This window comes from Pristiophorus japonicus, chromosome 7 (assembly GCF_044704955.1).
Source record: "Pristiophorus japonicus isolate sPriJap1 chromosome 7, sPriJap1.hap1, whole genome shotgun sequence".
NCBI classification, from domain to species: Eukaryota; Metazoa; Chordata; class Chondrichthyes; family Pristiophoridae; genus Pristiophorus; species Pristiophorus japonicus.
In genome coordinates this window covers 245,830,365-245,857,202 of record NC_091983.1, presented here as the reverse complement: position 1 = coordinate 245,857,202, position 26,838 = coordinate 245,830,365, and the positions used below count along the sequence as shown (strand labels likewise).

General features: G+C 47.9%; 1 protein-coding gene across 2 annotated transcripts in view; it reads left to right on the top strand.

Annotated features, from left to right (window-relative positions):
- Window positions 1-26,838, top strand: part of LOC139267485 (dynein axonemal heavy chain 8-like) — a 2,569,686-nt gene that overhangs the window by 748,746 nt on the left and 1,794,102 nt on the right. For both annotated transcript variants that reach the window (XM_070885867.1, XM_070885866.1), the window contains one exon: window positions 17,345-17,444. In XM_070885867.1, the coding sequence (XP_070741968.1) occupies window positions 17,345-17,444 (100 nt within the window). The remainder of the gene's footprint in view (window positions 1-17,344; window positions 17,445-26,838) is intronic.

The following is a 26,838-nucleotide window of genomic DNA, read 5'->3' as shown; positions in this document are numbered from 1 at the left end:
ACAAAGTGGCCAAAACTATTGGGAGGACAGAAGATTGGGAAGCTTTTAAAAGCCAGCAAAGAATGATTGAAAAAATGATTAAGAAAGGGATGATAGACTATAAAAGTAAACCAGCACGAAATATAAAAACAGAAAGCAATAGTTTCGACAGGTATATAAAAAGGAAAAGAGTGGCTAAAGTAAATGTTGGTCCCTTAGAGGACGAGACCTCTAAGGGAATTAGTGATGGGGAACATGGAGATGGCAGAAACTCTGAACAAATATTTTGTATCAGTCTTTACGGTAGAGATACTAACAATATCCCAACAGTGGATATTGGGGGGGAGGAACTTAACACAATCACAATCACTAAGGAGGTGGTACTCAGTCAGGTAATGGGACTAAAGGCGGATAAATCCACTGGACCTGATGGCTTGTATCCTAGGGTCTTAAGACAAGTAGCGGTAGGGATAGTGGATTCATTGGTTGTAATTTATCAAAATTCCCTGGGTTCTGGGGAGGTCCCAAGAGATTGGAAAACCACGAATGTAAAGCCCCTATTGAAAAAAGGAGGCAGACAAAAAGCAGGAAACTATAGACCAGTTAGCCGAACATCTGTGGTTGGGAAAATGTTGGAGTCCATCATTAAAGAAGCAGTAGCAGGACATTTGGAAAAACATAATTTGGTCAGGCAGAGTCAGCATTGATTTGAACGCAGGATAGCTCAGATGAATACGTGGCTTGAGCAGTGGTGCAGCAGGGAGGGATTCAAATTCCTGGGGCATTGGAACCGGTTCTTGGGGAGTTGGGACCAGTACAACCAGACGGTCTGCACCTAGTCAGGACCGGAACTAATGTCCCAGGGGGAGTGTTTGCTAGTGCTGTTGGGGAGGAGTTAAACTAATATGGCAGGGGGATGGGAACCAATGCAGGGAGACAGAGGGAAACAAAAAGGAAACAAAAGTAAAAGACAGAAAGGAGATAAGTAAAAGTGGAGGGCAGAGAAACCCAAGGCAAAAAACAAAAAGGGCCACTGAATATAAAGGGGCTGCAGGAGGGGTCAAAACAAAAAATCATGGATTAAAAAATAGTATTAAAACACCCTACCTAAATGCACGCAGCATTCGAAATAAAGTAAATGAGTTGACGGCACAAATCATTACAAATGGGTATGATTTGGTGGCCATTACAGAAACGTGGTTGCAGGGTGGCCAAGATTGGGAATTAAACATACAAGGGTATCTGACAATTCGGAAAGATAGACAAGAAGGGAAAGGAGGTGGGGTAGCTCTGTTAATAAAGGATGATATCAGGGCAGTTGTGAGAGACGATATTGGCTCTAATGAACAAAATGTTGAATCATTGTGGGTGGAGATTAGAGATAGTAAGGGGAAAAAGTCACTGGTGGGCGTAGTTTATAGGCCCCGCAAATAATAACTTCACGGTGGTGCAGGCAATAATCAAGGGAATAATAGAGGCATGTGAAAAAGGAACGGCAGTAATCATGGGGGATTTTAACCTACATATCGATTCGTCAAATCAAATTGCACGGGGTAGCCTGGAGGAGGAATTCATAGAATGCATACGGGATTGTTTCTTAGACTAGTATGTTACAGAACCTACAAGGGAGCAAGCTATCTTAGATCTGGTCCTGTGTAATGAGACAGGAAAAATAAACGATCTCCTCGTAAAAGATCCTCTCGGAATGAGTGATCACAGTATGGTTGAATTTGTAATATAGATTGAGGGTGAGGAAGTAGTGTCTCAAACGAGCATACTATGCTTAAGCAAAGGGGACTACAGTGGGATGAGGGAAGAGTTGGCGAAAGTAGACTGGAAACACAGACTAAACGATTGAGGAACAGTGGAGGACTTTTAAGGAGCTCTTTCATAGTGCTCAACAAAAATATATTCCAGTGAAAAAGAAGGGCGGTAAGAAAAGGGATAACCAGCCATGGATAACCAAGAAAATAAAGGAGAGTATCAAATTAAAAACCAATGCGTATAAGGTGGCCAAGGTTAGTGGGAAACTAGAAGATTGGGAAAATTTTAAACAACAGCAAAGAATGACTAAGAAAGCAATAAAGAAAGGAAAGATAGATTACGAAAGTAAACTTGTGCAAAACATAAAAACAGATAGTAAAAACTTTTACAGATATATAAAACGGAAAAGAGTGACTAAAGTAAATGTTGGTCCCTTAGAAGATGAGACAGGGGATTTAATAATGGGAAATGTGGAAATGGCTGAGACCTTAAACAATTATTTTGCTTCGGTCTTCACAGTGGAAGACACAAAAACCATGCCAAAAATTGCTGGTCACAGGAATGTGCGAAGGGAGGACCTTGAGACAATCATTATCACTAGTGGGGTAGTGCTGGAGAGGCTAATGGGACTCAAGGTAGACAAGTCCCCTGGTCCTGATGAAATGCATCCCAGGGTATTAAAAGAGATGGCGGAAGTTATAGCAGATGCATTCGTTATAATCTACCAAAATTCTCTGGACTCTGGGGAGGTACCAGCGGATTGGAAAGCAGCTAATGTAACGCCTCTGTTTAAAAAAGGGGGCAGACAAAAGGCAGGTAACTATAGGCCGGTAAGTTTAACATCTGTAGTGGGGAAAATGCTTGAAACTATCATTAAGGAATACATAGTGGGACATCGAGGTAGGAATAGTGCAATCAAGCAGACGCAACATGGATTCATGATGGGGAAATCATGTTTAACTAATTTATTGGAATTCTTTGAGGATATAATGAGCATGGTGGATAGAGGTGTACTGATGGATGTGGTGTATTTAGATTTCCAAAAGGCATTCGATAAGGTACCACACAAAAGGTTACTGCAGAAGATAAAGGTACGCGGAGTCAGAGGAAATGTATTAGCATGGATCGAGAATTGGCTGGCTAACAGAAAGCAGAGAATCAGGATAAATGGGTCGTTTTCGATTTGGAAATCGGTGGTTAGTGGTGTGCCACAGGGATCGGTGCTGGGACCACAACTGTTTACAATATACATAGATGACCTGGAAGAGGGGACAGAGTGTAGTGTAACAACATTTGCAGATGACACAAAGATTAGTGGGAAAGCGGACTGTGTAGAGGACACAGAGAGGCTGCAAAGAGATTTAGATAGGTTACGCGAATGGGCTAAGGTTTGGCAGATGGAATACAATGTCGTAAAGTGTGAGGTCATCCACCTTGGGGAAAAAAACAGCAAAAGGGAATATTATTTGAATGGGGAGAAATTACAACATGCTGCGGTGCAGCGGGACCTGGGGGTCCTTGTACATGAATCCCAAAAAGTTAGTTTGCAGGTGCAGCAGGTAATCAGGAAGGCGAATGGAATGTTGGCCTTCATTGCGAGAGGGATGGAGTACAAAAGCAGGGAGGTCCTTCTGCAACTGTATAGGGTATTGGTGAGGCCGCACCTGGAGTACTGCGTGCAGTTTTGATCACCTTACTTAAGGAAGGATATACTAGCTTTGGAGGGGGTACAGAGACGATTCACGAGGCTGATTCCGGAGATGAGGGGGTTACCTTATGATGATAGATTGAGTAGACTGGGTCTTTACTCATTGGAGTTCAGAAGGATGAGTGGTGATCTTATAGAAACATTTAAAATAATGAAAGGGATAGACAAGATAGAGGCAGAGAGGTTGTTTCCACTGGTCGGGGAGACTAGAACTCGGGGGCACAGCCTCAAAATACGGGGAAGCCAATTTAAAACCGAGTTGAGAAGGAATTTCTTCTCCCAGAGGGTTGTGAATCTGTGGAATTCTCTGCCCAAGGAAGCAGTTGAGGCTAGCTCACTGAATGTATTCAAGTCACAGTTAGATAGATTTTTAACCAATAAGGGAATTAAGGGTTACGGGGAGCGGGCGGGTAAGTGGAGCTGAGTCCACAGCCAGATCAGCCATGATCTTTTTGAATGGCAGAGCAGGCTTGAGGGGCTAGATGGCCTACTCCTGTTCCTAATTCTTATCTTCTTATGTTCTTAATGAAGGGGAAGTCATGTTTGACAAATTTGCTGGAATTCTTTGAAGATGTAACAAACAGGGTGGATAAAGGGAAACCAATGGATGTGGTGTATTTGGACTTCCAGAAGGCATTTAACAAGGTGCCACATAAAAGGTTACTGCACAAGATAAAAGTTCACGGGGTTGGGGGTAATATATTGGCATGGATAGAGTATTGGCTGATGAACAGAAAACAGAGAGTCGGGATAAATGGTTCATTCTCGGGTTGGCAATCAGTAACTAGAGGGGTGTCGCAGGGATCCGTGCTGGGTCTCCAACTATTTACAATCTATATTAATGACTTGGAAAAAGGGACCGAGTGTAATGTCGCCAAGTTTGCTGACGATACAAAAATGGGAGGAAAAGCAATGTGTGAGGAGGACACAAAAAATCTGCAAAAGGACATAGACAGGCTAAGTGAGTGAGCAAAAATTTGGAGATGGAGTATAATGTTGGAAATTGTATGGTTATGCACTTTGGCAGAAAAAAAAATCAAAGAACAAGTTATTATTTAAGTGGAGAAAAATTGCCAAGTGCTGCAGTGCAGCAGGTCCTGGGAGTACTTGTGCATGAAACACGAAAGGTTAGTATGCAGGTTTTGCAAGTGATCTGGAAGGCCAATAGTATCTTGGCCTTTATTGCAAAGGGGATGGTGTATAAAAACCAGGAAGTCTTGCTATACAGGGTGTTGGTCAGGTCACACCTGGAATACTATGTACAGTTTTGGTTTCCATATTTAAGAAAGGATATACTTGCTTTGGAGGCAGTTCAGAGAAGTTTCACTAGGTTGATTCCAGAGATAAGCAGGTTGACTTATGAGGAAAGGTTGAGTAGGTTGGGCCTCTACTAATTGGAATTCAGAAGAATGAGAGGTGAACTTATCGAAACGAATAAGATTATGAGGGGGCTTGACAAGGTGGATGCAGAGAGGATGCTTCCACTGATAGGGGAGACTAGAACTAGGGGGCATAACCCTAGAGGGTTGTAAATCTGTGGAAGTTGGGACATTGTCGGGATTTAAGACAGAGATAGACAGTTTCTTAACTGATGAGGGAATAAGAGGTTATGGGGAGCAGGCAGGGAAGTGGACCTGAGTCCATGATCGGATCAGTCATGATCGTATTAGATTGTGGAGCAGGCTCGAGGGACTATATGTCTTACTCCTGCTACTATTTCTTATGTTCTTATGGGTTCCATTCACTCAACATTCAACTGGTGTGTGACCATCAGTTGGATCCGATCCATCATTGACATCAACATAGCCCCAAAGCGGAGGGGGCAGTCGAAGCAGTGCCGCAAAAAAGTCAGTTGAGGCACTTAAAGACCCAGCTAAGAGTGCCCTATACAGTCAACGTCTCACAGCTAACCTGCCTTGCCTTGCCTTGCCTTGATGAACCTGAGATGCAGAATGCCCTTAACGTTTGGTTTGCCCTCCAAGCCTCCATAACCAGTACCTGCAAAGAAACGCTCGGTCACTCAAACAGGAAACACCAGGACTGGTTTGATGAGACTGATAAGAAGATCCAAGAGCTAATAGATCACAAGCACAAGGCATTTCTGAGCCTTAAACAACAACCCAACTCGGGAGCAACAAAGCAGCTTACTGACGGCTCAAGGCTGAGAACCAACAAAATGCCCGGGACCTAAAGAACAGGTGGTCGATGGAGAAAGCACAGGAGATACAGCAGCTGGCCGACAGCCATGATGTGCGAGGATTCTTCATTTCACTCAAGACCACCTACGGTCCAAACTCCCAAGGCCCCACCCCACTGCTGGCCAAGAATGGGGAAACACTCATCAAGGACACCGAAGCAGTCAGGGCCCACTGGAAGGAACACTTTGAAGATCTCCTCAGTTGAGACTCTGCCTTTGACTCGAGTATTCTCGACTCCATCCCGCAGCATGCCACCCGCCACCACCTCAGTAAAACCCCAACACTGCACGAGGTAGAAAAAGCCATAAGACAGCTCAAGAAAAACAAGGCTACGGGAGCAGATGGAATCCCTGCTGAGGCACTGAAGTATGACGGAGAGGCACTGTTGGCGCTACTACATGACCTCATCTCTCTCATCTGGAGGGAGGAGAGCATGTCGGGAGATCTCAGAGATGCAGTGATCGTGACCATCTTTAAAAAAGGGGACAAGTTCGACTGCGGCAACTACAGAGGAATCTCCCTGCTATTAGCCACTGGGAAAGTCATCGGTAGAGTGCTCCTCAACCATCTTCTCCCTGTGGCCGAGGAGATCCTCCTGGAGTCACAGTGCCCCTACGGGGCACAACGGACATGATTTGTGCAGCGCGACAGCTGCAGGAAAATTGCAGGGAACAGCGCCAGCTCTTATACATGGCCTTCTTCGACCTTACAAAGACCTTTGACCTTTCAACTGCGAGGGTCTATGGAGCGTTCTCCTCGTTTTGGATGCCCCCAAAAGTTCGTCAACATCCTCCGCCTCCTCCACGATGACCTTCAGGCCGTGATCCTAACCAATGGATCCATTACAGACTCAATCCATGTCCGGACCGGGGTTAAACATAGGTTGAGTCATCGCCCCAACCCTCTTCTCAATCTTCCTCACTGCCATGCTCCACCTCGCAGTCAACAAGCTGGAATGGAACTTAACTACAGAACCAGTGGGAACCTGTTCAATCTTCGCCGTCTCCAGGCGAGGTCCAAGACCACCCCAACCTCTGTCGTCGAGCTACAGTATGCGGACAACGCCTGCGCACATACAGAGACTGAACACAAGGACATAGTCGACGTATTTACTGAGGCATACGAATACATGGGCTTTACGCTAAACATCCGTAAGACACCAGCCTGTCCTCACCGTACAGCCCCGCCAATCATCAAGATCCATGGCACGGCCCTGGACAATGTGGACCATTTCCCATACCTCAGTAGCCTCTTATCAACAAGAGCAGACATTGACGACGAGATTCAACACCGCCTCCAGTGCGCCAGTGCAGGCTTCGGCCGCCTGAGGAAGAGAGTGTTTGAAGACCAGGCCCTCAAATCTGCCACCAAGCTCATGATCTCCGGGGCTGTAGTAATACCTGCTCTCCTGTATGGCTCAGAGTCGTGGACCAAGAACAGTAGACACCTCAAGTCGCTGGAGAAATCCTACCAACGATGTCTCTGCAATATCCTACAAATCCCCTGGGAAGACAGATGCAACAACATTAGTGTCCTCGGCCAAGCCAACATCTTCAGGATTGAAGCACTGACCACACTTGATCCACTCCCCTGGGCAGACATTGTCCATAAAAGACTCCCAAAGCAGGTGTTCTACTCGGAACTCCTTCATGGCAAATGAGCCAAAGGTGGGCAGAGGAAATGTTACAAGGACACCCTAAAAAGCCCCTCTGATAAAGTGCAACATCTCCACTGACACCTGGGAGTCCCTGGCCAAAGACTGCCCTAAGTGGAGGAAGTGCATCCGGGAGGGCGCTGAGCACCTCGAGTATCATCGCCGAGAACATGCAGAAATCAAGCGCAGGTAGCGGAAAGAGCGTGCTGGAAACCAGTTCTACCCACCCTTTCCCTCAACGACTATCTGTCCCACCTGTGACAGAGACTGTGGTTCTCGTATTTGGACTGTTCAGCCACCTAAGGACTCATTTTAAGAGTGGCAGCAAGTGTTCCTCAATTCCAATGGCAGCTGCCACGATGCCTTCATCCTGTGGGAGAGCAGTATGCCCCGCCTGTTCCAATCACTGCATGAAGGGCATGGATGGCTCATCGAAGAAAAAGGCTTTTGTCTCGTCACCTGGCTGATGACTCCCCTCCACAATCCCACCCCCCCCTGACAAGCAGTGCTCCAACCACAGCCAGGCCACAACCAGGATCATTTTAGAGCTTTCCGCTGCCTTGGCCGCTCTGGAGGACCATTTCAGTACTCACCTGCTACAGCACACAATGGTGAACTTGGACACTATATGTTGCACAACCTGGCCATCCTGAGGGGTGAGCCATTACCACTAGGGATGCCAGCTGCACCTCAGCAGGACAACGACGATGAGGAAGAAGATGAGGAGCTTCAGCCATGAAGGAGGCAGCCTGATACTGTTGCTGTTGCAAGGGCTGCTCATCAGAGCCCCATCGCGCATCGATTCTATTGAATTATGCAAAACCTCCCAAATGGCTAGCCTATTCACCTGCCGATCAACTGAAGACATTGCGCCCCACCCTCCAAGCCTCCGTATATATAAATCACAACACAAGAATGTGCTAATTCAAAATAATATTTTTTATGTACAAAAAACATACTGTACCCTAAAGATGCACAACAAAAAGCCATCATCAACATCAAATTATTTATAAAAAAACACCCCTTCAAACATCATCACTCACATCCAAGTGCAACTATCCACATGTCAATAAATGGCAACAAGGTTAGCATCTCTGGCCACTATTGCATTATACTTTAGTGGGTTTTCCTGAGTGATTTCTCACCCCTTCCCTTAACCCCCCTCCAACGCCTACTGCTCCTCCTCAATAGGGTCTCAGGGCCTGCATCAAGGTTGGTTGCAAGCTGCTCTGTTCGCGCCGCTGCCACAACTGATGGCCTAGCAGGATGTCCCCGACCAGCTCGGGACCTGGAAAATGCAGCTGTGGACTAAACCACCTAAGCATGGGTGGCAGCACTTTCGCCTGGATGGGTGGCAGAGAGTGGCAGTTGTAAAGGTGGAATAATGTCGTCCTGAGAGAGGACATCACATTCCATCAGGTCCAACACACTGCTACTTCCCCGGGGCAGAACTTCAGCATCTGGAGCAATCTGGGTGAGCGCATATTGCTTCTCTGCTTCGGCACCATTTGGTTGTTTCCTGTTGGACAGATGGGGCCCCAGACATAATGGCAACAGTTAATGCATGCATGGCATCATGTTGACTCTGCATTCGCATAGACCACTGCATGATTGATGCCACCACACACTGACAACATGACAGAATGCAGGCCATGTGTGGCTTTGGCGTAGTGTTTAATGGTTACTACAATGTCAGCCATAGCCCGTGCCATCATGTCTGGGACCCCATGGTCACTTGTGGCTTCCAACATCCGTTATATCTACCAAGGAATGGCTCGATGGTCTGCTGAGATACAAAAGCAAAAGTTGACGTGGACTCCTCCATCCTCACAGCAAGTGCATCGAGTCTCTCGGGCACCCTTGCCAATTCACCCAACAGATCGCTGTGTTGCTGCAATGATAGAAACATAGAAAATAGGAGCAGTTGTAGGCCATTCGACCTTTCGAGTCCACACCGCCATTCAGTATGATCATGGCTGATCCTCTATGTCAACACCATATTCCCGCTTTTTCCCCATACCCCTTGCTGCCTTTTGTGTCTAGAAATCTATCTATCTCCTTCTTAAATATATTCAGTGACTTGGCCTCCACAACCTTCTGTGGTAGAGAATTCCACAGGTTCACCACTGAGTGAAAACATTTCTCCTCATCTCGGTTCTAAATTTCCTACCCCGTTTCCTGAGACTGTGACCCCTTGTTCTAGACTTACCAGCCAGGAGAAACATTCTCCCCGCATCCAGTATATCCAACCCCGTCAGAATTTTATACGTTTCAATGAGTTTCCCTCTCATTCTTCGAAACTCTAGTGAATACAGGCCAAGTCGACCCAATCTCTCCTCATACGACAGTCCTGCTATCCCAGGAATCAGTCTGGTGAACCTTTGCTGCACTCCCTCTATGGCAAGTATATCCTTTCTTAGGTAAGGAGACCAAAACTGCACACAATACTCCAGGTGCGGTTTCACCAAGGCCCTGTATAACTGTAGTAAGACATCCCTGCTCCTGTACTCAAATCCTCATGCAGTGAAGGCCAACATATCATTTGCCTTCCTAACTGCTTGCTGTACCCGCATGTTTGCTTTCAATGACTGGTGTACAAGGACACCCAGGTCCCTCTGTACATCAACACTTCCCAAGCCATCACCATTTAAATAATACTTTGTCCTTATGTTTTTCCTACCAAAGTGGATAACTTCACATTATACTGCATCTACCATGTGTTTGCCCACTCACTCAACCTATCTAAATCACCTTGCAGCGTCTTTGCATCCTCCTCACAACTCACAATCTCACCTAGTTTTGTGTCGTCAGCAAACTTGGAAATATTACATTTGGTTCTCTCATCCAAATCATTTATATATTTTGTGAATAGCTGGGGCCCAAGCACTGATCCCTGTGGTGCCCCACTAGTCACTGCTCGCCACCCCGAAAAAGACCCGTTTATTCCTACTCTTTGTTTCCTGTCAGTTAACCAATTTTCAATCCATGCCAATACTTTACCCCCAATCCTATGTGCTTTAATTTTGCACACTAACCTCTTATGTGGGACTTTATCAAAGGCCTTCTGAAAATCCAAATACACTACATCCACTGGTTCTCCCTTAGCTATTCTATCAGTTACATCCTCAAAAAACTCCAGTAGGTTTGTCAAACATGATTTTCCTTTCATAAATCCATGTTGACTTTGTTTAATCCTGTTGATATTATCTAAGTGTGCCGTTGTCACATCCTTTATAATAGAGCATTTTCCCTATGACTGATGTTAAGCTAACTGGTCTGTAGTTCCCTGTTTTCTCTCTCCCTCATTTTTTAAATAGTGGGGTTACATTTGCCACCCTCCAATCTGCAGGTACTGTTTCATAATCTATACAATTTTGGAAGGTGACAAACAATGCATCTACTATTTCCATGACTACCTCTTTTAGTACTCTGGGATGCAGATCATCAGGCCCTGGGGAATTATCCACCTTCAGTCCTATTAGTTTCTCCAGCACTATTTTCTTACTAATAATCATTTCCTTTAATTCCTCTTGCTCACTAGACCCTTGGTTCCCCAGCACTTCTGGGACGTTATTTGTGTCCTCTTTCGTGAAGACAGAACCGAAGTATTTATTTAATTGTTCTGCCATTTCCTTGTTCTCCATTACAAATTCTCCTGTTTCTGTCTGTAAAGGACCTACATTTGTTGTGTCCTTACACACTACTATAAATTCACACAAGGCACATTCTGCAGACAAGGTCACTCTGTGACCCTAACCTTTATTCACAGGACCAAGAAGTGATGACCCTGCGTGGGACCTCCCTTTATATACCTGGATGACCAGGTGAGGAGTGTCTCCCACAAGTCACCCCCTGTAGTCAAGGTGTGCATTTCTTACGTAAATACAGTATGCAGTGTTGTTCCATGAAGGTTACAGTTACATGAAGGTTTCAAACATGACATCACCTCCCCCCAACGTCTTATGGGGTCAAAGATTAAGTCTTTCGGGCGGTCGACACTCTCTCGTGGAGCGCTGCAGTTGGGGCTCTGGTTGTTGAGCCTTGGCATGCTTCTCTATCACCTGTGGTGATTCCGGCTCGTCCGGGCGGGCCGCAGGGACTGTGCATGCTGCTGAAAGTTCTTGTTGTTCATTCACTGGCGGTGGTGTGGCAGCATCTCATGATCTTCCTCAGGTTCCTCAGTGTCCATGCTGAACCATTTTTCTTTTGGTGCAGATGCTTGCGGCATATCTGTCCATTGTTAAGTCTGACCACTATGACCCTATTCCCCTCTTTGCCAATTACAGTACCCTCAAGCCACTTGGGCCCCAAAGTGTAATTAAGAACAAATACAGGGTCATCGTTTTCTACACATCTCCCCTTTGAGTTACGGTCATGGTACTCATTTTGGGATTGGTGCTTGCCCTCAACAATGTCTGACAGGACTGGATGAATGAGGGACAGCCAAGTTTTAAGTGTACATTTCATGAGTAGTTCCGCGGGCGGGACTCCCGTGAGCGAATGCGGTAGGGACCTATAGGCCAGCAGGAGGCGCGATAGGCGGCATTGAAGGGAGGGTCCTTGAATCCGGAGCATGCCTTGTTTTATGATTTGGACCGCACGTTCTGCCTGGCCATTGGAAGCCGGCTTCAATGGTGCTGTCCTGACATGTTTGATGCCATTACCCGACATGAACTCCCGGAATTCATAGCTAGTGAAGCACGGGCCGTTGTCGCTAACCAGGATGTCCGGCAAGCCATGGGTCGCAAAGACTGCATGCAGACACAGTGGTGAATGCCATGCACGAATTCAATATGATGCACTCGATCCATTTCGAGTACACATCAACAACTATGAGGAACATTTTTCCCATGAACGGGCTCGCGTAGTCTACGTGAATATAAGAACATAAGAACATAAGAATTATGAACAGGAGTAGGCCATCTAGCCCCTCAAGCCTGCTCCGCCATTCAACAAGATCATGGCTGATCTGGCCGTGGACTCAGCTCCACTTACCCGCCCGGTCCCCGTAACCCTTAATTCCCTTATTGGTTAAAAATCCATCGATCTGTGACTTGAATACATTCAATGAGCTAGCCTCAACTGCTTCCTTGGGCGGAGAATTCCACAGATTCACAACCCTCTGGGAGAAGAAATTCCTTCTCAACTCGGTTTTAAATGGGCTCCCCTGTATTTTGAGGTTGTGCCCCCGAGTTCTAATCTCCCCGACCAGTGGAAACAACCTCTCTGCCTCGATCTTGTCTATCCCTTTCATTATTTTAAATGTTTCAATAAGATTCCCCCTCATCCTTCTGAACTCCAACGAGTAAATACCCAGTCTACTCAATCTATCATCATAAGGTAACCCCCTCATCTCCGGAATCAGCCTCGTGAATCGTCTCTGTACCCCCTCCAAAGCTAGTATATCCTTCCTTAAGTAAGGTAACCAAAACTGCACGCAGTACTCCAGGTGCGGCCTCACCAATACCCTATACAGTTGCAGAAGGACCTCCCTGCTTTTGTACTCCATCCCTCTCGCAATGAAGGCCAACATTCCATTTGCCTTCCTGATTACCTGCTGCACCTGCAAACTAACTTTTTGGGATTCATGCACAAGGACCCCCAGGTCCCTCTGCACCGCAGCATGTTGTAATTTCTCCCCATTCAAATAATATTCCCTTTAACTGTTTTTTTTCCCAAGGTGGATGACCTCACACTTTACGACATTGTATTCCATCTGCCAAACCATAGCCCATTCGCTTAACCTATCTAAATCTCTTTGCAGCCTCTCTGTGTCCTCTACACAACCCGCTTTCCCACTAATCTTTGTGTCATCTGCAAATTTTGTTACACTACACTCTGTCCCCTCTTCCAGGTCATCTATGTATATTGTAAACAGTTGTGGTCCCAGCACCGATCCCTGTGGCACACCACTAACCACCGATTTCCAACCCGAAAAGGACCCATTTATCCCGACTCTCTGCTTTCTGATATGTGACCATGACTTGGTGGGCCAGGGCCAGGGGCTGAGTGGGGCCTCCCTGGGGGCATTGCCCAGCTGGACACAGATAGTGCACTTGCGAACACAGTGTTCCAGGTCTGAGTCAATTCCCGGCCACCATACATGTGACTGGGCAATGGCCTTCATTAGCACAATGCCTCGGTGCTCGCAGTGGAGTTCCCTGATGAATGCTTCCCTTCCCTTCTGGGGCATGACTACCCGGCTGCCCCATAGTAGGCAGTCGGTTTGGATGGAGAGCTCACCCATCCATCTGTGAAACGGTCTGACCTCCTCAGGGCATGCTCCGTGTGCGGGCGCCCAATCTCCAGTCAGGACACATTTTTTAATCAAGGATAGGAGGGGATCGCTGTTGGTCCAGATTTTGATCTGGCAGGCTGTGATGGGGGAGCCTGCGCTGTCGAAGGCATCGACAGCCATGAGCATCTCAGCGCTTTGCTCCGCTGCCCCCTCAGTGGTGGCCAGTGGAAGCCTGCTGAACGTGTAAGCGCAATTTTCGGTGCCTGGCCGGTGCCGTATAGTCTAGTCATACGCAGCCAGCATGAGATCCCATCGCTGCATGCGAGCTGACGCATTGCCATTGACAGCTTTGCTGTCTGACAACAGGGATGTTAACGGCTTGTGGTCCGTTTCTAACTCGAACCTTCTGCCAAAAAGGTACTGGTGCATCTTTTTGACCCCGTAGACACATGCGAGTGCTTCCTTTTCAACCATCCCATATCCCCTTTCTGCTTGGGAGAGCGACCTGGAGGCATAAGCCATAGGTTGGAGTTGGCCCTCATCATTACTCTGCTGCAATACGCACCCAACCCCATAGGATGATGCATCGCATGTCAAAACCAATTTCTAACAGGGGTTGTACAGGGTCAACAGCTTATTAGAACAAAGCAGGTTCCACGCCCGATTGAAAGCCCGTTCCTGACAGTCTCCCCAAAACCAATCTCAACCCTTACGCAGGAGCATGTGTAGCGGCTCCAACAATGTGTTTAAGTTCGGCAGAAAGTTCCCGAAATAGTTCAAGAGTCCCAGAAATGAACGCAACTCCGATGTGTTGCCGGGTCTGGGCGCACAACAAATCGCCTCGTTTTGGATTCGGTAGGCCGGATCCCATCTGCGGCAACCCTCCTGCCCAAAAACTCGAACTCTGGGGCCAAAAACACACACTTGGACTTCTTTAGTCGCAGGCCTACCCGGTCCAGTCGGCGTAGCACCTTCTCCAGGTCGTGGAGGTGTGCCTCGGTGTCTCGACCCGTGATAAGGATGTCGTCCTGAAATACGATTGTTCCAGGGATGGATTTGAGCAGGCTTTCCATGTTCCTTTGAAAGATAGCGGCTGCTGAACAAATGCCAAATGGACACCTGTTGTAGACAAACAGCCCCTTGTGCGTGGTGATGGTGGTCAGTAACTTGGATTCTTCGGCCAGTTCCTGGGTCATGTAGGCTGAAGTGAGGTCCAACTTGGTGAACAGCTTGCCGCCTGCCAGCGTGGCAAAAAGATCCTCCGCTCTCGGAAGTGAGTATTGGTCTTGTAGTGACACTCGGTTGATAGTGGCCTTGTAGTCGCCACAGATCCTGACCGAGCCATCCGTTTTTAGGACAGGGACGATGGAGCTTGCCCAGTCACTGACTTCAACTAGCGAAATTATGCCCTCTCTTAGCAACCTGTCCAATTCGCTCTCAATTTTATCTCACATCACATATGGCACAGCTCAGGCTTTATGGTGCACTGGTCTGGCGTCCGGGGTGATGCGTATCACTACTTTGGTACCTTTGAAAGTCCCGACACCAGGTTGAAAAAGTGACTCAAATTTCTGTAGGACCTGTGAGCATGAACTTCGCTCCACAGATGAAATGGCGTGCACATCCCCCCATTTCCAGTTCATCTCGGCTAGTCAGCTCCTCCCCAAAAGCGCGAGGCCATTTCCCGGGACAATCCAGAGTGGCAGCCGGTTCTCTGATCCATTATGTGTGACCACCAGCATTGCACTGCCTAGCACTGGGATGATCTCTTTGGTGTACGTCCGTAATTGCATGTCAGTGCGTTCTAGCTCTGAGTGGCCATAGTTTCTCGAATTGTTGGATACTCATAAGTGACTGGCTGGCCCCTGTGTCCAGCTCCCTGCGTACCGGGATGCCGTTTAATAGTACTTTTATCATCAGAGGTATCGTTTTTGTATATGAGCTGTGGATATTTGCCACCTGAACCCGCTGAACTTCAGAGTCCATTGCTGTGTCCCAAGCATAAACCTGCCTTGCAGACCCCTCTTGTGGTTCATCTGCCTCGTAAATTAGCCTTACTGCGGGCTTCCTGCACATTCTGGCTAAATGTCCACTGAAGTTACAATTTTTACAGATGAATTGTTGAAACCTGCAGGTTTTTGCAGCATGTCTGCCCCCGCACCTCCAGCATGAACTGAGATTGTTGTGAACAAAAGAGCTGTTACCAGTGTTTTCCTCTCTAATTATCTCTTTGATTACTCTTGAGCACTCTGTTAATGGATGTCAATGGTCCCATCCCGGGACGTATCATCCCTTGTGATGGTGTAAATGTCTTCGGTTAGCTCCACCACTTCTGTTGACCCCTGCTTGATATCTAAGTTGTCAGATTGCTTGTCCGACATCCAGTACTGGATGAGCAGAAATTTTCTCCAATTAAATATTGGAAAGACCAAAGCCATTATCTTTGGTCCCCGCCACAAATTGCGTTCCCTAACCACTGACTCAATCCCTCTCCCGAGCATCAGTCTGAGGGTGAACAAGACTGTTCGACACCTAGTTGTCATATTTGAACCTGAAATGAGTTTCCAGCCACAGCATAACTAAAACCGCCTTTTCCACCTCTGTAACATTGCCTGCCTCCACCCCTGCCTCAGCTCTTCTGCTGCTGAAACCCTCATTCATGCCTTTGTTACCTCTAGACTTGACTACTCCAACTCAATCCTGGCCGGCCTTCCACATTCCACACTACATAAACTTGAAGTTATCCAAAACTCAGCAGCCTGTGTACTAACCCGCACCAAGTCAAGATCACTCATCACCCCTGTGCTTTCTGACCTACATTGACAACCACTGAAACAACGCCTCGATTTTAAAATTCTCATCCTTGTAGTAAGGCTAAAAGATCAGGGCTGGGTAGATTAAATCTTCCATGTGTGACCTGGGGGGTGGCATGCCTGCTCCTCCTGAAAGATTGCTAAAAGGAGCAGATCTTCGACTTAACTTAGGCAGTCGGCTCCTCCCACCTCAGATCTGTTGCCAGGATGATGTTATAGGGCTGTGATCTTTTAATGTTAACTAACATAAGAACATAAGAAATAGGAGCAGGAGTAGGCCATACGGCCCCTCGAGCCTGCTCCGCCATTTAATACGATCATGGCTGATCCGATCATGGACTCGGGTCCACTTTCCTGCCCGTTCCCCATAACCCCTTATTCCCTTATCGGTTAAGAAACTGTCTATCTCTGTCTTAAATTTATTCAATAACCCAGCTTCCACAGCTCCCTGAGGCAGCGAATTCCACAGATTTACAACTCTCTGAGAGAAAAAATTCCTCCTCATCTCAGTTTTAAATGGGCGGCCACTTATTCTAAGATTATGCCCTCTAGTTCTAGTCTCCCCTATCAGTGGAAACTTCCTCTCCGCATCCACCTTGTCAATCCCCCTCAATTAGGCTCCTGCCTGCCTTTTGTGAGAGCCTCATTGATGGGATTAAAAAAATTTGAATGTGGTTGTGTTGCTCAATCCAGTTATTTTAACACTAATCGCACCCCCCCTTCCCCCGACCATATCCTGCCCGTAAAGAATAATCGAGTAATATTTTGAATATAAAAGCAAAATACTGCAGATGCTGGTATCTAAAATAAAAACAGAAAATGTAGGAAATCTCAGCAGTCAGGCACCATCTGTGGAAAGACACAGAGTTAACGTTTTGGGTCTGTGACCCTTTGTCAGAATATTTTGAATATATTGTGCAGGAATTATGCTTGAGACTTATGATTGAAATATTAGATTGTAGTTTTTATGTGCTAAATTTGTTGTATTAGATTTCAGAATTTGAATATACCATCTCTTGAGTCAGAAATTGAAGTTATAATTGAACGTATTATACAGCACTATGAAGCAGAGTTATTGTTCATAAAAAAGGTAAGAAGGACTACTTAAAAGAAGACCATCAAAACCCGCCCATGACAGGTGGGAGAGTGTCGGTGCAGGGGAGGGGGTGCTTGGGGGGGGGGGAGGGGAGGGGTGGTGTGGGTGATTTAAATTATTAAAAATAGTTAACCTGACACTAACCCGCTCATTTCCGGTTTAACCACAGTGGGTTTGGGGTCAGTCAAGTAACCCGCTCTGGAGAAGCATGTCGTTAATCATAATATTTAAATTTTGTCAGTGATTAGGAATTAACGCCTCCAGCACAGATTTTTAGGTGTTCAAAAAACCCAGCAACAAAAGGGAGGTAGGAGCTGCCAGAACCACCAGGTAAGTGCTTTTCCAGCATGCTTCTGGGCCAGGTGGAACAGGAGTACTTCCTCCCGGTCCCTCACGCAAACCTGCTGCGACCTGCTTCCCCCCGATCCGATCTCTCCTTCTTCCGTAATCTCCCCCGACGCCCCCCACGATCTGACTCCCCCCCCCCCCAGCGTTCCTATCTCTTCCCCCCCTCCCCTGCACCCCAAGATCTCTCTCCTCTGAAAATCCCCCACCCTGCAATCCGATTTTCCCCCGACTCACCGGCATTCTTGATTGCCGGGACCAGCTTCTGCCTTGTACACAGGCTTTTTCTGCCTGGCTGCCAGCCCTTCTCTCAATCTGACCAGCTGCTCAGCGGGAAGCAGAGTTTAAAAAATTCTGATGAGGTGCTGCATTTAAATTCAACAGGATCTCTGCCTTCCTGGTACTTCTGGGGTTCCCGACCACTCTCTCCCTGCCTCCCGGTAAATATATTTCTGCAATTATGAGTGTGCAGGCGAGCTGCAAAGCCTGTTAAACCTGCAAACCACCATGGTGCAGAGGAGGACAGATCCACGGAGGATCACGACGAAACAGAGCCTCAGATCGAGGAGGCAGAGGTACATGGGGTGCACACATTCACCACGAATTGTCTCCTGATAATGCTGAATGTTGAACTAAATGGACTCCCGGTGTCAATGGAGCTGGACACGGGCGCGAGCCAGTCCATCATAGACAAAAAGACTTTCGAAAGGTTGTGGTGCAACAAGGCCTCAAGGCCAGTCTGAACTCCAGTTCGCATGAAACTAAGAACTTACACGAAAGAACTGATTTCTGTCATCGGCAGTGCTACCGTAAAGGTCTCCTACGATGGAGCGGTGCACACGCTACCACTCTGGGTGATACCGGGCGATGGTCCCAAGCTGCTCGGCAGGAGCTGGCTGGGAAAGATACGCTGGAACTGGGACGAAGTCCGAGCGCGATTGCTCGCTGACGACACTTCGTGTGCCCAGGTCTTAAACAAATTTCCTTCGCTGTTCGAACCAGACATCAGGAAATTCCAAGGAGCAAAAGTGCAGATCCACCTTATTCCTGGGGCGCAACCCATCCATCACAAGGTGAGAGCAGTACTGTACATGATGAGAGAAAGGGTAGAGATTGAGCCACACCGGCTGCAAAGAGAGGGCTTCATTTCCCCAATCGAGTTCAACGAATGGGCCAGTTCTATCGTCCCAGTCCTGAAGGGAGACGGCACCATCAGAATCTGTGGCGATTCCAAAGTAACTATCAATCGTTTCTCCCTGAAGGACCAATACCCACTACCAAAGGCCGACGACCTCTTTGCAACGCTGGCGGGAGGAAAGGTTCTGACTTCAGCCTACATGACGCAAGGACTGGAGGAATCATCAAAGGCCCTCACCTGCATCAACATGCACAAAGGTCTTTTTGTTTATAACAGATGCCCGTTTGGAATCCGATCGGCGGCGGTGATATTCCAAAGAAACATGGAAAGCTTACTGAAGTCGGTCCTGCACACTGTCGTCTTCCAAGACGACATCTTGGTCACAGGTCAGAACACAGTCGAGCATCTGCAGAACCTGGAGGAAGTTCTTAGTTGACTCAATCGCATGGGGCTCAGGTTAAAACACTCGAACTGCATTTTCCTGGCGCCTGAAGTGGAGTTCTTGGGAAGGAGGATTGCATCAGAGGCCCACCAACATGAAGACGGAGGAAATCGAGAACGTACCGAGGCCACAGAACGTGACGGAGTTGCGGTCGTTTCTGGGACTCCTGAACTACTTTGGTAACTTCTTACCGGGTCTCAGCACACTGTGAGAACCACTGCATGTCTTACTATGGAAAGGGTTTGGGGCAAAAGCCAAGAAAATGCCTTTGTAAAAGCGAGAAAATTGTGATGCTCAAACAAATTGCTTGTGTTGTATGATCCATGTAAACGTTTGGTACTAGCACGTGATGCGCCGTCATATGGCGTCGGGTGTGTATTGCAGCAAGCTAATGATTTCGGGAAACTGCAACCGGTTGCTTATGCATCCAGAAATCTGTCTAAGGCTGAGAGAGCCGACAGCATGATTGAGAAAGAAGCGTTTGCATGTGCCTATGGGGTAAAGAAAATGCATCAATACCTGTTTGGGCTAAAATTCGAATTGGAAACTGACCATTAGCCACTTATATCCCTGTTCTCCGAGAGTAAAGGGATAAATACCAATGCATCGGCCCACATCCAGAGATAGGCGCTCACGTTGTCCACATACAACTACGCCATCCACCACAGGCCAGGCACAGAAAACTGCGCCGATGCTCTCAGTAGGCTGCCATTGCCCACCACGGGGGTGGAAATTGCGCAGCCCGCAGATATAGCCATGGTTATGGAAGCATTTGAGAGTGGGCAATCACCCGTCACTGCCTGGCAGATCAAAACCTGGACAAGCCAGAACCCCTTATTATCTCTTGTCAAAAGCTATGTGCTTCACAGGAGCTGGTCCAGTATGCCAGTGGAAATGCAGGGAGCGATAAAGCCGTTCTAGCGGTGCAAAGATGAAATGTCTATTCAGGCAGACTGCCTTCTGTGGGGCAATCGAGTAGTGGTCCCCAAGAAGGGCAAAGACACCTTCATCAATGACCTCCACAGTACTCACCCAGGCATCGTAATGATGAAAGCGATAGTCAGATCCGACGTGTGGTGGCCCAGTATCGATGCGGACTTAGAGTCCTGCATTCACAGATGTAATACATGCTCGCAGTTAAGCAATGTATCCAGGAAGGTGCCGCTAAGTTTATGGTCTTGGCCCTCCAAACCATGGTCGACTATGTAGACCCGTTCTTGAGTAAAATGTTCCTTGTGGTTGTGGACGCATACTCCAATGGATTGAGTGTGAGATACTGTCGGCTAGCACATCCGCTGCCACTACTGAAAGCCTGCGGGCCATGTTTGCCACACACGGCCTACCCGATGTCCTGGTGAGCGACAACGGGCCATGTTTTACCAGTGCTGATTTCAAAGAATTCATGACCCGTCACGGGATCAAACATGTCACATTTGCCCTGTTTAAACCAGCGTCCAATGGTCAGGTAGAGAGAGCAGTGCAAACCATCAAGCAAGGCTTGAAGAGGGTAATTGAAGGATCACTGCCGACGCGCCGATCTCGAGTCCTGCTTAGCTATCACACGAGACCCCACTCACTCACTGGGATCCCACCTGCTGAACTGCTCATGAAAAGAGCACTAAAGACAAGGCTCTCGTTAGTTCACCCTGATCTACATGAACAGGTAGAGAGCAGGCAGCTTCAACAAAGTGCATACCATGATAGCGCAAATGTGTCACATGAGGTTGAAATCAATGATCCTGTATTTGTATTAAATTATGGACAAGATCCCAAGTGGCTTCCCGGCACTGTTGTGGCCAAAGAGAGGAGCAGGGTGTTTCAGGTTAAACTTTCAAATGGACTCATTTTGCAGAAACACTTGGATCAAATCAAACTCAGATTCACGGACTATCCTGAGCAACCCACCTTGGACCCTACCTTTTTTGATCCCCAACATACACACCAGCACCACGGTTGACCACAAAGCAGAACCCATCATCCACAGCAGCCCAGCAGGGCCCAACACACCAGGCAGCCCAGCAAGGCCAGCTGCACGGCAGCAAGGGCCCAACAAATGATTCAACAACACCAGCTTTCACACCGAGACGATCAACCAGGGCAAGAAGGGCCCCAGATCGACTCACATTGTAAATAGTTACACTATTGACTTTGGCGGAGGGAGTGTTGCTATAAATGTATACTTGTATTTAATCTGTACAGCCACCAGAGGGCTCATCCCCTGGAGTCCCAAGGGATCCCATAATCCTTTGGGAGCACAGGTATTTAAGGAGGCTTCACAGGTTAGAGAGGCACTCTGGAAACCTGCAATAAAAGACTAAGGTCACACTACACTTTGAGCTCACAGTGTTCAGTCTGACTCTTTCTCCATGCACAATAAATACTGCTGGGGTTGAGAATGGTGTTTTACTTATTTGATGTATTCGCAATGTGGGGCCACATCCATTGAGGAATACTACCAGAGTTGAGAAATGTCTACTCTTCATTCAGTGTTTTTGGTGTTAAGAAAGGCAATTTTTCATTTTACGTTCACCAAATATTGATGGATTACCAGAAAGGGAACATTGCAGAAATGAAAAAAACATCAAATCACGATACCTATTTAAGAAATGTTGATGTCATCATTTGTCTGCCTTGAATCCAATGCAGGGTACTTGCTTATTTTTCTGAGTGGTAGAACATTCCTTTTAAACAGAGTTCGATCAGCAAATCTAAAATATCGAGGGTGAGAAATTCACGTCATTTGCACCTCCCGTTAGCGGCCCCGACGGGGGGGGGGGCACTAACGGGACGCAAATGGCTTCTCGCCCTGGGCACGGGGCTGCTCCCACCTTCCGCAAAATTCCGCAGGACTTAGCGGAGGCACAAACCCATAGCGCCCCGGTCCGCTTCGCTGGCGATGATTATATCGTCACCGTGCGCAGTGACCCGTTTTCGCCCTGGTGCGAAAATTCGGTAGTGCCCCATGAGGCCACCTCGGGCAGTGCCCGTAACAGCTTCATGCATTGCAAACCGCACCTCACTCCATTCACGGGACAAAAATTAAAGGGGAGATGCGCCGCCCACTTTTACTAAAATGGCCGACTTATCGGTCGCGGCCTTGCTTTTTGCAATTCGTGTGGTCCGTGCCACGTGTTGCAGCCTGGCTCTCTGCTTCGTGCTGGAAAATTCCCGCGGTAAGCACCCAAGTCCCGCCCTCCAGAGGAAGTGGAGCGCGTAACAAGCGCTCCACTTCCATTCGGGAGAGGTACCCCAAATTTGCTGCCGGGGCGGGTCTTCCGCACCTTGGTAAACATGGTACCGAATTTTGGCCCCCAACTGTTTGATGCCACCTGAGAAGCATCTTTCCGATGCTAGCCTTCACCTGATGCACTCAATCTATTTGGGGAAAAACTGGCTCATAATACCCTTGAAAGGTTGGTGACTAGAGAAAGCATTCCTGACATCAAACAATTAACCCCCACAAGAATCAACCCATTGCTCTCTTGAGGAAGATACTCAGCTGTAGCTGTGGGAGATGGTGAGATCAGTGGGCTTGTACAGGCTTGAGGTTTGTGGGTGCAGTCCTTGACATTCACCAATTGCATCTCTTTAAAGCAGCATGGCTGCAGAAAAATCCTCATTTTTCACTGTCTCCTGAATCACCGGATTTTGACAATCCATTTTTAGATGCTCAGTTTTCCTTTGATGTGCACTTAAAGTGTAATAAACTACAGGGCTACAGACCAAGAGTTAGAAAATGGGATTAGGCCAGATTGCTCTTTGTTGGCCGGCGCGGACACGATGGGCCAAAATGGCCTCGTTCCGTGCTGTAAATTTCTATGATTCTTCGATTCTATGACATAAACCATTTTATGAATGAGCATTTTAAAACTGTTATCTTCACCAGTTGGAAAGGGCATAATGTCATCCTGGAAATGACTAATAGTTTATAAATAGGAGAGGTCAGACAGGGGGCAAATGCGAGTTTAACAGTGTCTAAGTTGTGTTCTTAGTGCATTGCGTGAATGCACATAGCGAGGTAATTAAGGTTGGTGATCTGCAGGCACAAGTCGCCACATGGGCAATTACAGAGAACTGGCTCAAAGAAGGAGAGGATTGAGAATTTAATATTCCTGACGATAAGGTATTCAGGAAAGTTTAGTTCCACTCCAGCGGGGAAGGTGTTGAGCGTGAAATGGAGCATTTCAGCGAGGAAGATGGACAAGAGGGTTGGCACGATGACACAGCCCTGCTTGACCCCGGTCTGGACGTGGATTGGGTCTGTGGTGGATCCATTAGTCAGGATCACGGCTTGCATGTCGTCGTGGAGCAGGCGAAGAATGGCGACAAACTTTTTGGGGCAGCCGAAATGGAAGAGGACGCTCCATAGTCCCTTGCGGTTAACAGTGTCAAAGGCCTTTGTGAGGTCAAAGAAGGCCATGTACAAGGGTTGGTGTTGTTCCCTGCATTTCTGTTGCAGTTGTTGCGTCCTGAAGATCATGTCCGGTGTACCCCGTAACGGACGAAATCAGCACCGTGACTCCGGGAGGAGCTCCTCAGCCACAGGGAGAAGGATGCTAGCGATGACTTTCCCAGTGGCCGACAACAGGGAGATTCCTCTGTAGTTGCTGTAATCGGATAGTGGGATCCTGTTCAACCTTCATTGCCTCCAGGCTAGATTCAAGACCGTCCCATTCTCTGTCATCAAACTACAGTACGCAGACAACGCTTGCATCTGTGCACATTCAGAGGCTGAACTCCAAGCCATCATCAACATCTTCACCGAGGCGTACGAAAGCATGGGCCTCACACTAAACATCCAGAAGACAAAGGTCGTCCACCAACTTGACCCCGCCACACAGCACTGCTCCCCGTTCATCAAAATCCACGGCGCAGCCTTGAGCAACGTGGACCACTTTCCATACCTCAGGAGCTGACTACAGGTGCAGCGCCCCAAATCCGGAACCCTTGGGACCGAGGCCGTTCGTGATTTTGCGTTTTGCCAGATTTTGGAATGTCTTTCTGACATCACAAATCCGGAAACACCCGAGCCCAGTTTCGGGTATTTCCGGATTTCGGAACGTCAGAAAGTGGGGGAGGTGGGTGCTCGTCGATGAGTTGTTCGAGTGTTCAGGCGGGGCCTCGCCGCCATGGAGTTGTTCGCGTGGGCCTCTGCCATGGAGGAGTTCCTTGTCTGGCCAGAGGTAGTTGCGGTCGGGCAGCCAAGGTAGGTAGGTGTGTGGATGGGAGGGGGGCCGGGCCGAGGTCGGGCCGCGCGAAGTCGGGCCGGGGCGGGCTGAGTAATGCCATGCAAAGTCGGGCCGGGACGGGGTCGGGGCAGGCCGAGGCCGGGCCACGTGAAGTCGGGCTGGGGCTGGCTGAGTAATGACGCACGAAGTTGGGCCGGGGCGGGGTCTGGGCAGGCCGAGGTCGGCCGTGGCGGAGCGGGGTGAGGTCAGGCTGCGCCAAGGTCCGGGCGGGGTAGGCGAAGCCGTGACGAAGTCAGAGCGGGCGAAGTCGGGCCGGGGCGAAGTCAGTTCGCCGAAGTGGGGGTGTCCGGATTCCGGAACATTCTGGATTCTGGAACTCCGGATTTTGGACGTCGAACCGATATCAGCAAGGGCAGACATCCCTTGAGGATGAGGTCCAACACCGCATCCAGTGCGCCAGTGCAGCCTTCGGTCGCCTGAGGCAAAGAGTTTTCGAAGATCAGGTCCTCAAATCTGGCACCAAGCTTACAGGGCTGTTGTGATACCCAATCTCCTGTATGGCTCAGAGACATGGACAATATAGAGTAGACACCTCAAATCGCAGGAGAAATATCACCAACGGTGTCTCCGCAAGATCCTGCAAATCCCCTGGGAGGATAGACGCACCAATGTCAGTGTTCTCGATCAGGTTAACATCCCCAGCATGGAAGCACTGACCACACTCGACCAACTCCGATGGGGAGCAGAAGCGCAAAAGCTCGATTGATCTTGATTTTCAGTATGAATACAGACCGTGAAAGAAGGGCCTCACGATCCTTCTGAACTTTTGGGTTTTAAGCAACATTGTCCACATGCCCGATACTAGACTCACAAAGCAAGCGCTCTACTCGGAACTCCGTCATGGCAAGTGAGCCCCAGGTGGGCAGAAGAAAAGTTTCAAGGACACCCTCAAAGCCACCTTGATAAAGTGCAATATCCCCACTGACACCTGGGAATCCCTGGCCAAAGACCGCCCTAAATGGGGGAAGAGCATCTGGGAGGGCGCTGAGCACCTCGAGTCTCATTGCCGAGAGCATGCAGAAAACAAATGCAGGTAGTGGAAGGAGCACGCAGCAAACCAGACTCCCCACTCACCCTTTCCTTCAACGACTGTCTGTCCCACTTGTGACAGAGACTGTAATTCCCGTATTGTACTGTACAGTCATCTGAGAACTCACTGTTAGAGTGGAAGTAAGTCTTCCTCGATTTCGAGGGACTGTCTATGATGATGATGCATTCAAGAAAGATAGGGAAGGAAAGAAAGGAGGGGGATGTATGCAGTTTTGGTTTCCATATTTAAGAAAGGATATACTTGCTTCGGAGGCAGTTCAGAGAAGGTTTACTCGGTTGATTCTGGAGACAACAGGGTTGAATTATGAGGAAAGGTTGAGTAGCTTGAGCCTCTACTCATTGGCATTCAGAAGATTGAGAGGTGATCGTATTGAAACGTATAAGATTATGAAGGGACTGGACAAGGTGGGTGTAGAGAGAATGTTTCCACTGATGGGGGAGACTAGAACTAGGGGGCATAATCTTAGAATAAGGGGCCGCCCATTTCAAATGACATGAGGAGAACCTTCTTTTCTCAGAGGGTTGTAAAGCTGTGGAACTCGCTGCCTCAGAGATCTGTGGAAGCCGGGACATTGAATAAATTTAAGACAGAAATAGACAGTTTCTCAACTGATAAGAGAATAAGGGGTTATGGGAAGCGGGCAGGAAAGTGGACCTGAGTCCATGATCGGATCAGCCAAGATCGTATTAATGGTGGAGCAGGCTCGAGGGGCCATATGGCCTACTCCTGCTCCTATTTCTTATCTTCTTATCAAAGAAAATATTACAGCACTGGAAAGGTATAGTTGAGGGGTTAAAGAAATAACCTATTTGTTTCGAATTAAGGAACAATAGAGGAGCTATTACACTGTTGGATGTATACTATTGGCCACCAAATAGTGGGAAGGAGATAGAGGAGCAAATTTGCAGGCAAATTACAGAAATATGCTATGTACTTTAATGCAAGGATTATAGCGAATAAGGTGGATGAGCTAAGAGCACAGATAGATACTTGGGAGTATGACATTACAGTCATTACAGAAACAGGCTGACAGAGAGGCAGGTTTGGCAGATCAATATTCCTGGTTACAGGATTTTTAGACAAAACAGAGAGAGCGGTAAAAAGGGTGGGGTGCGAGGGTCGCGATACTGATTAAAGAAAATATTACTGTGGTGAGGAGGGAT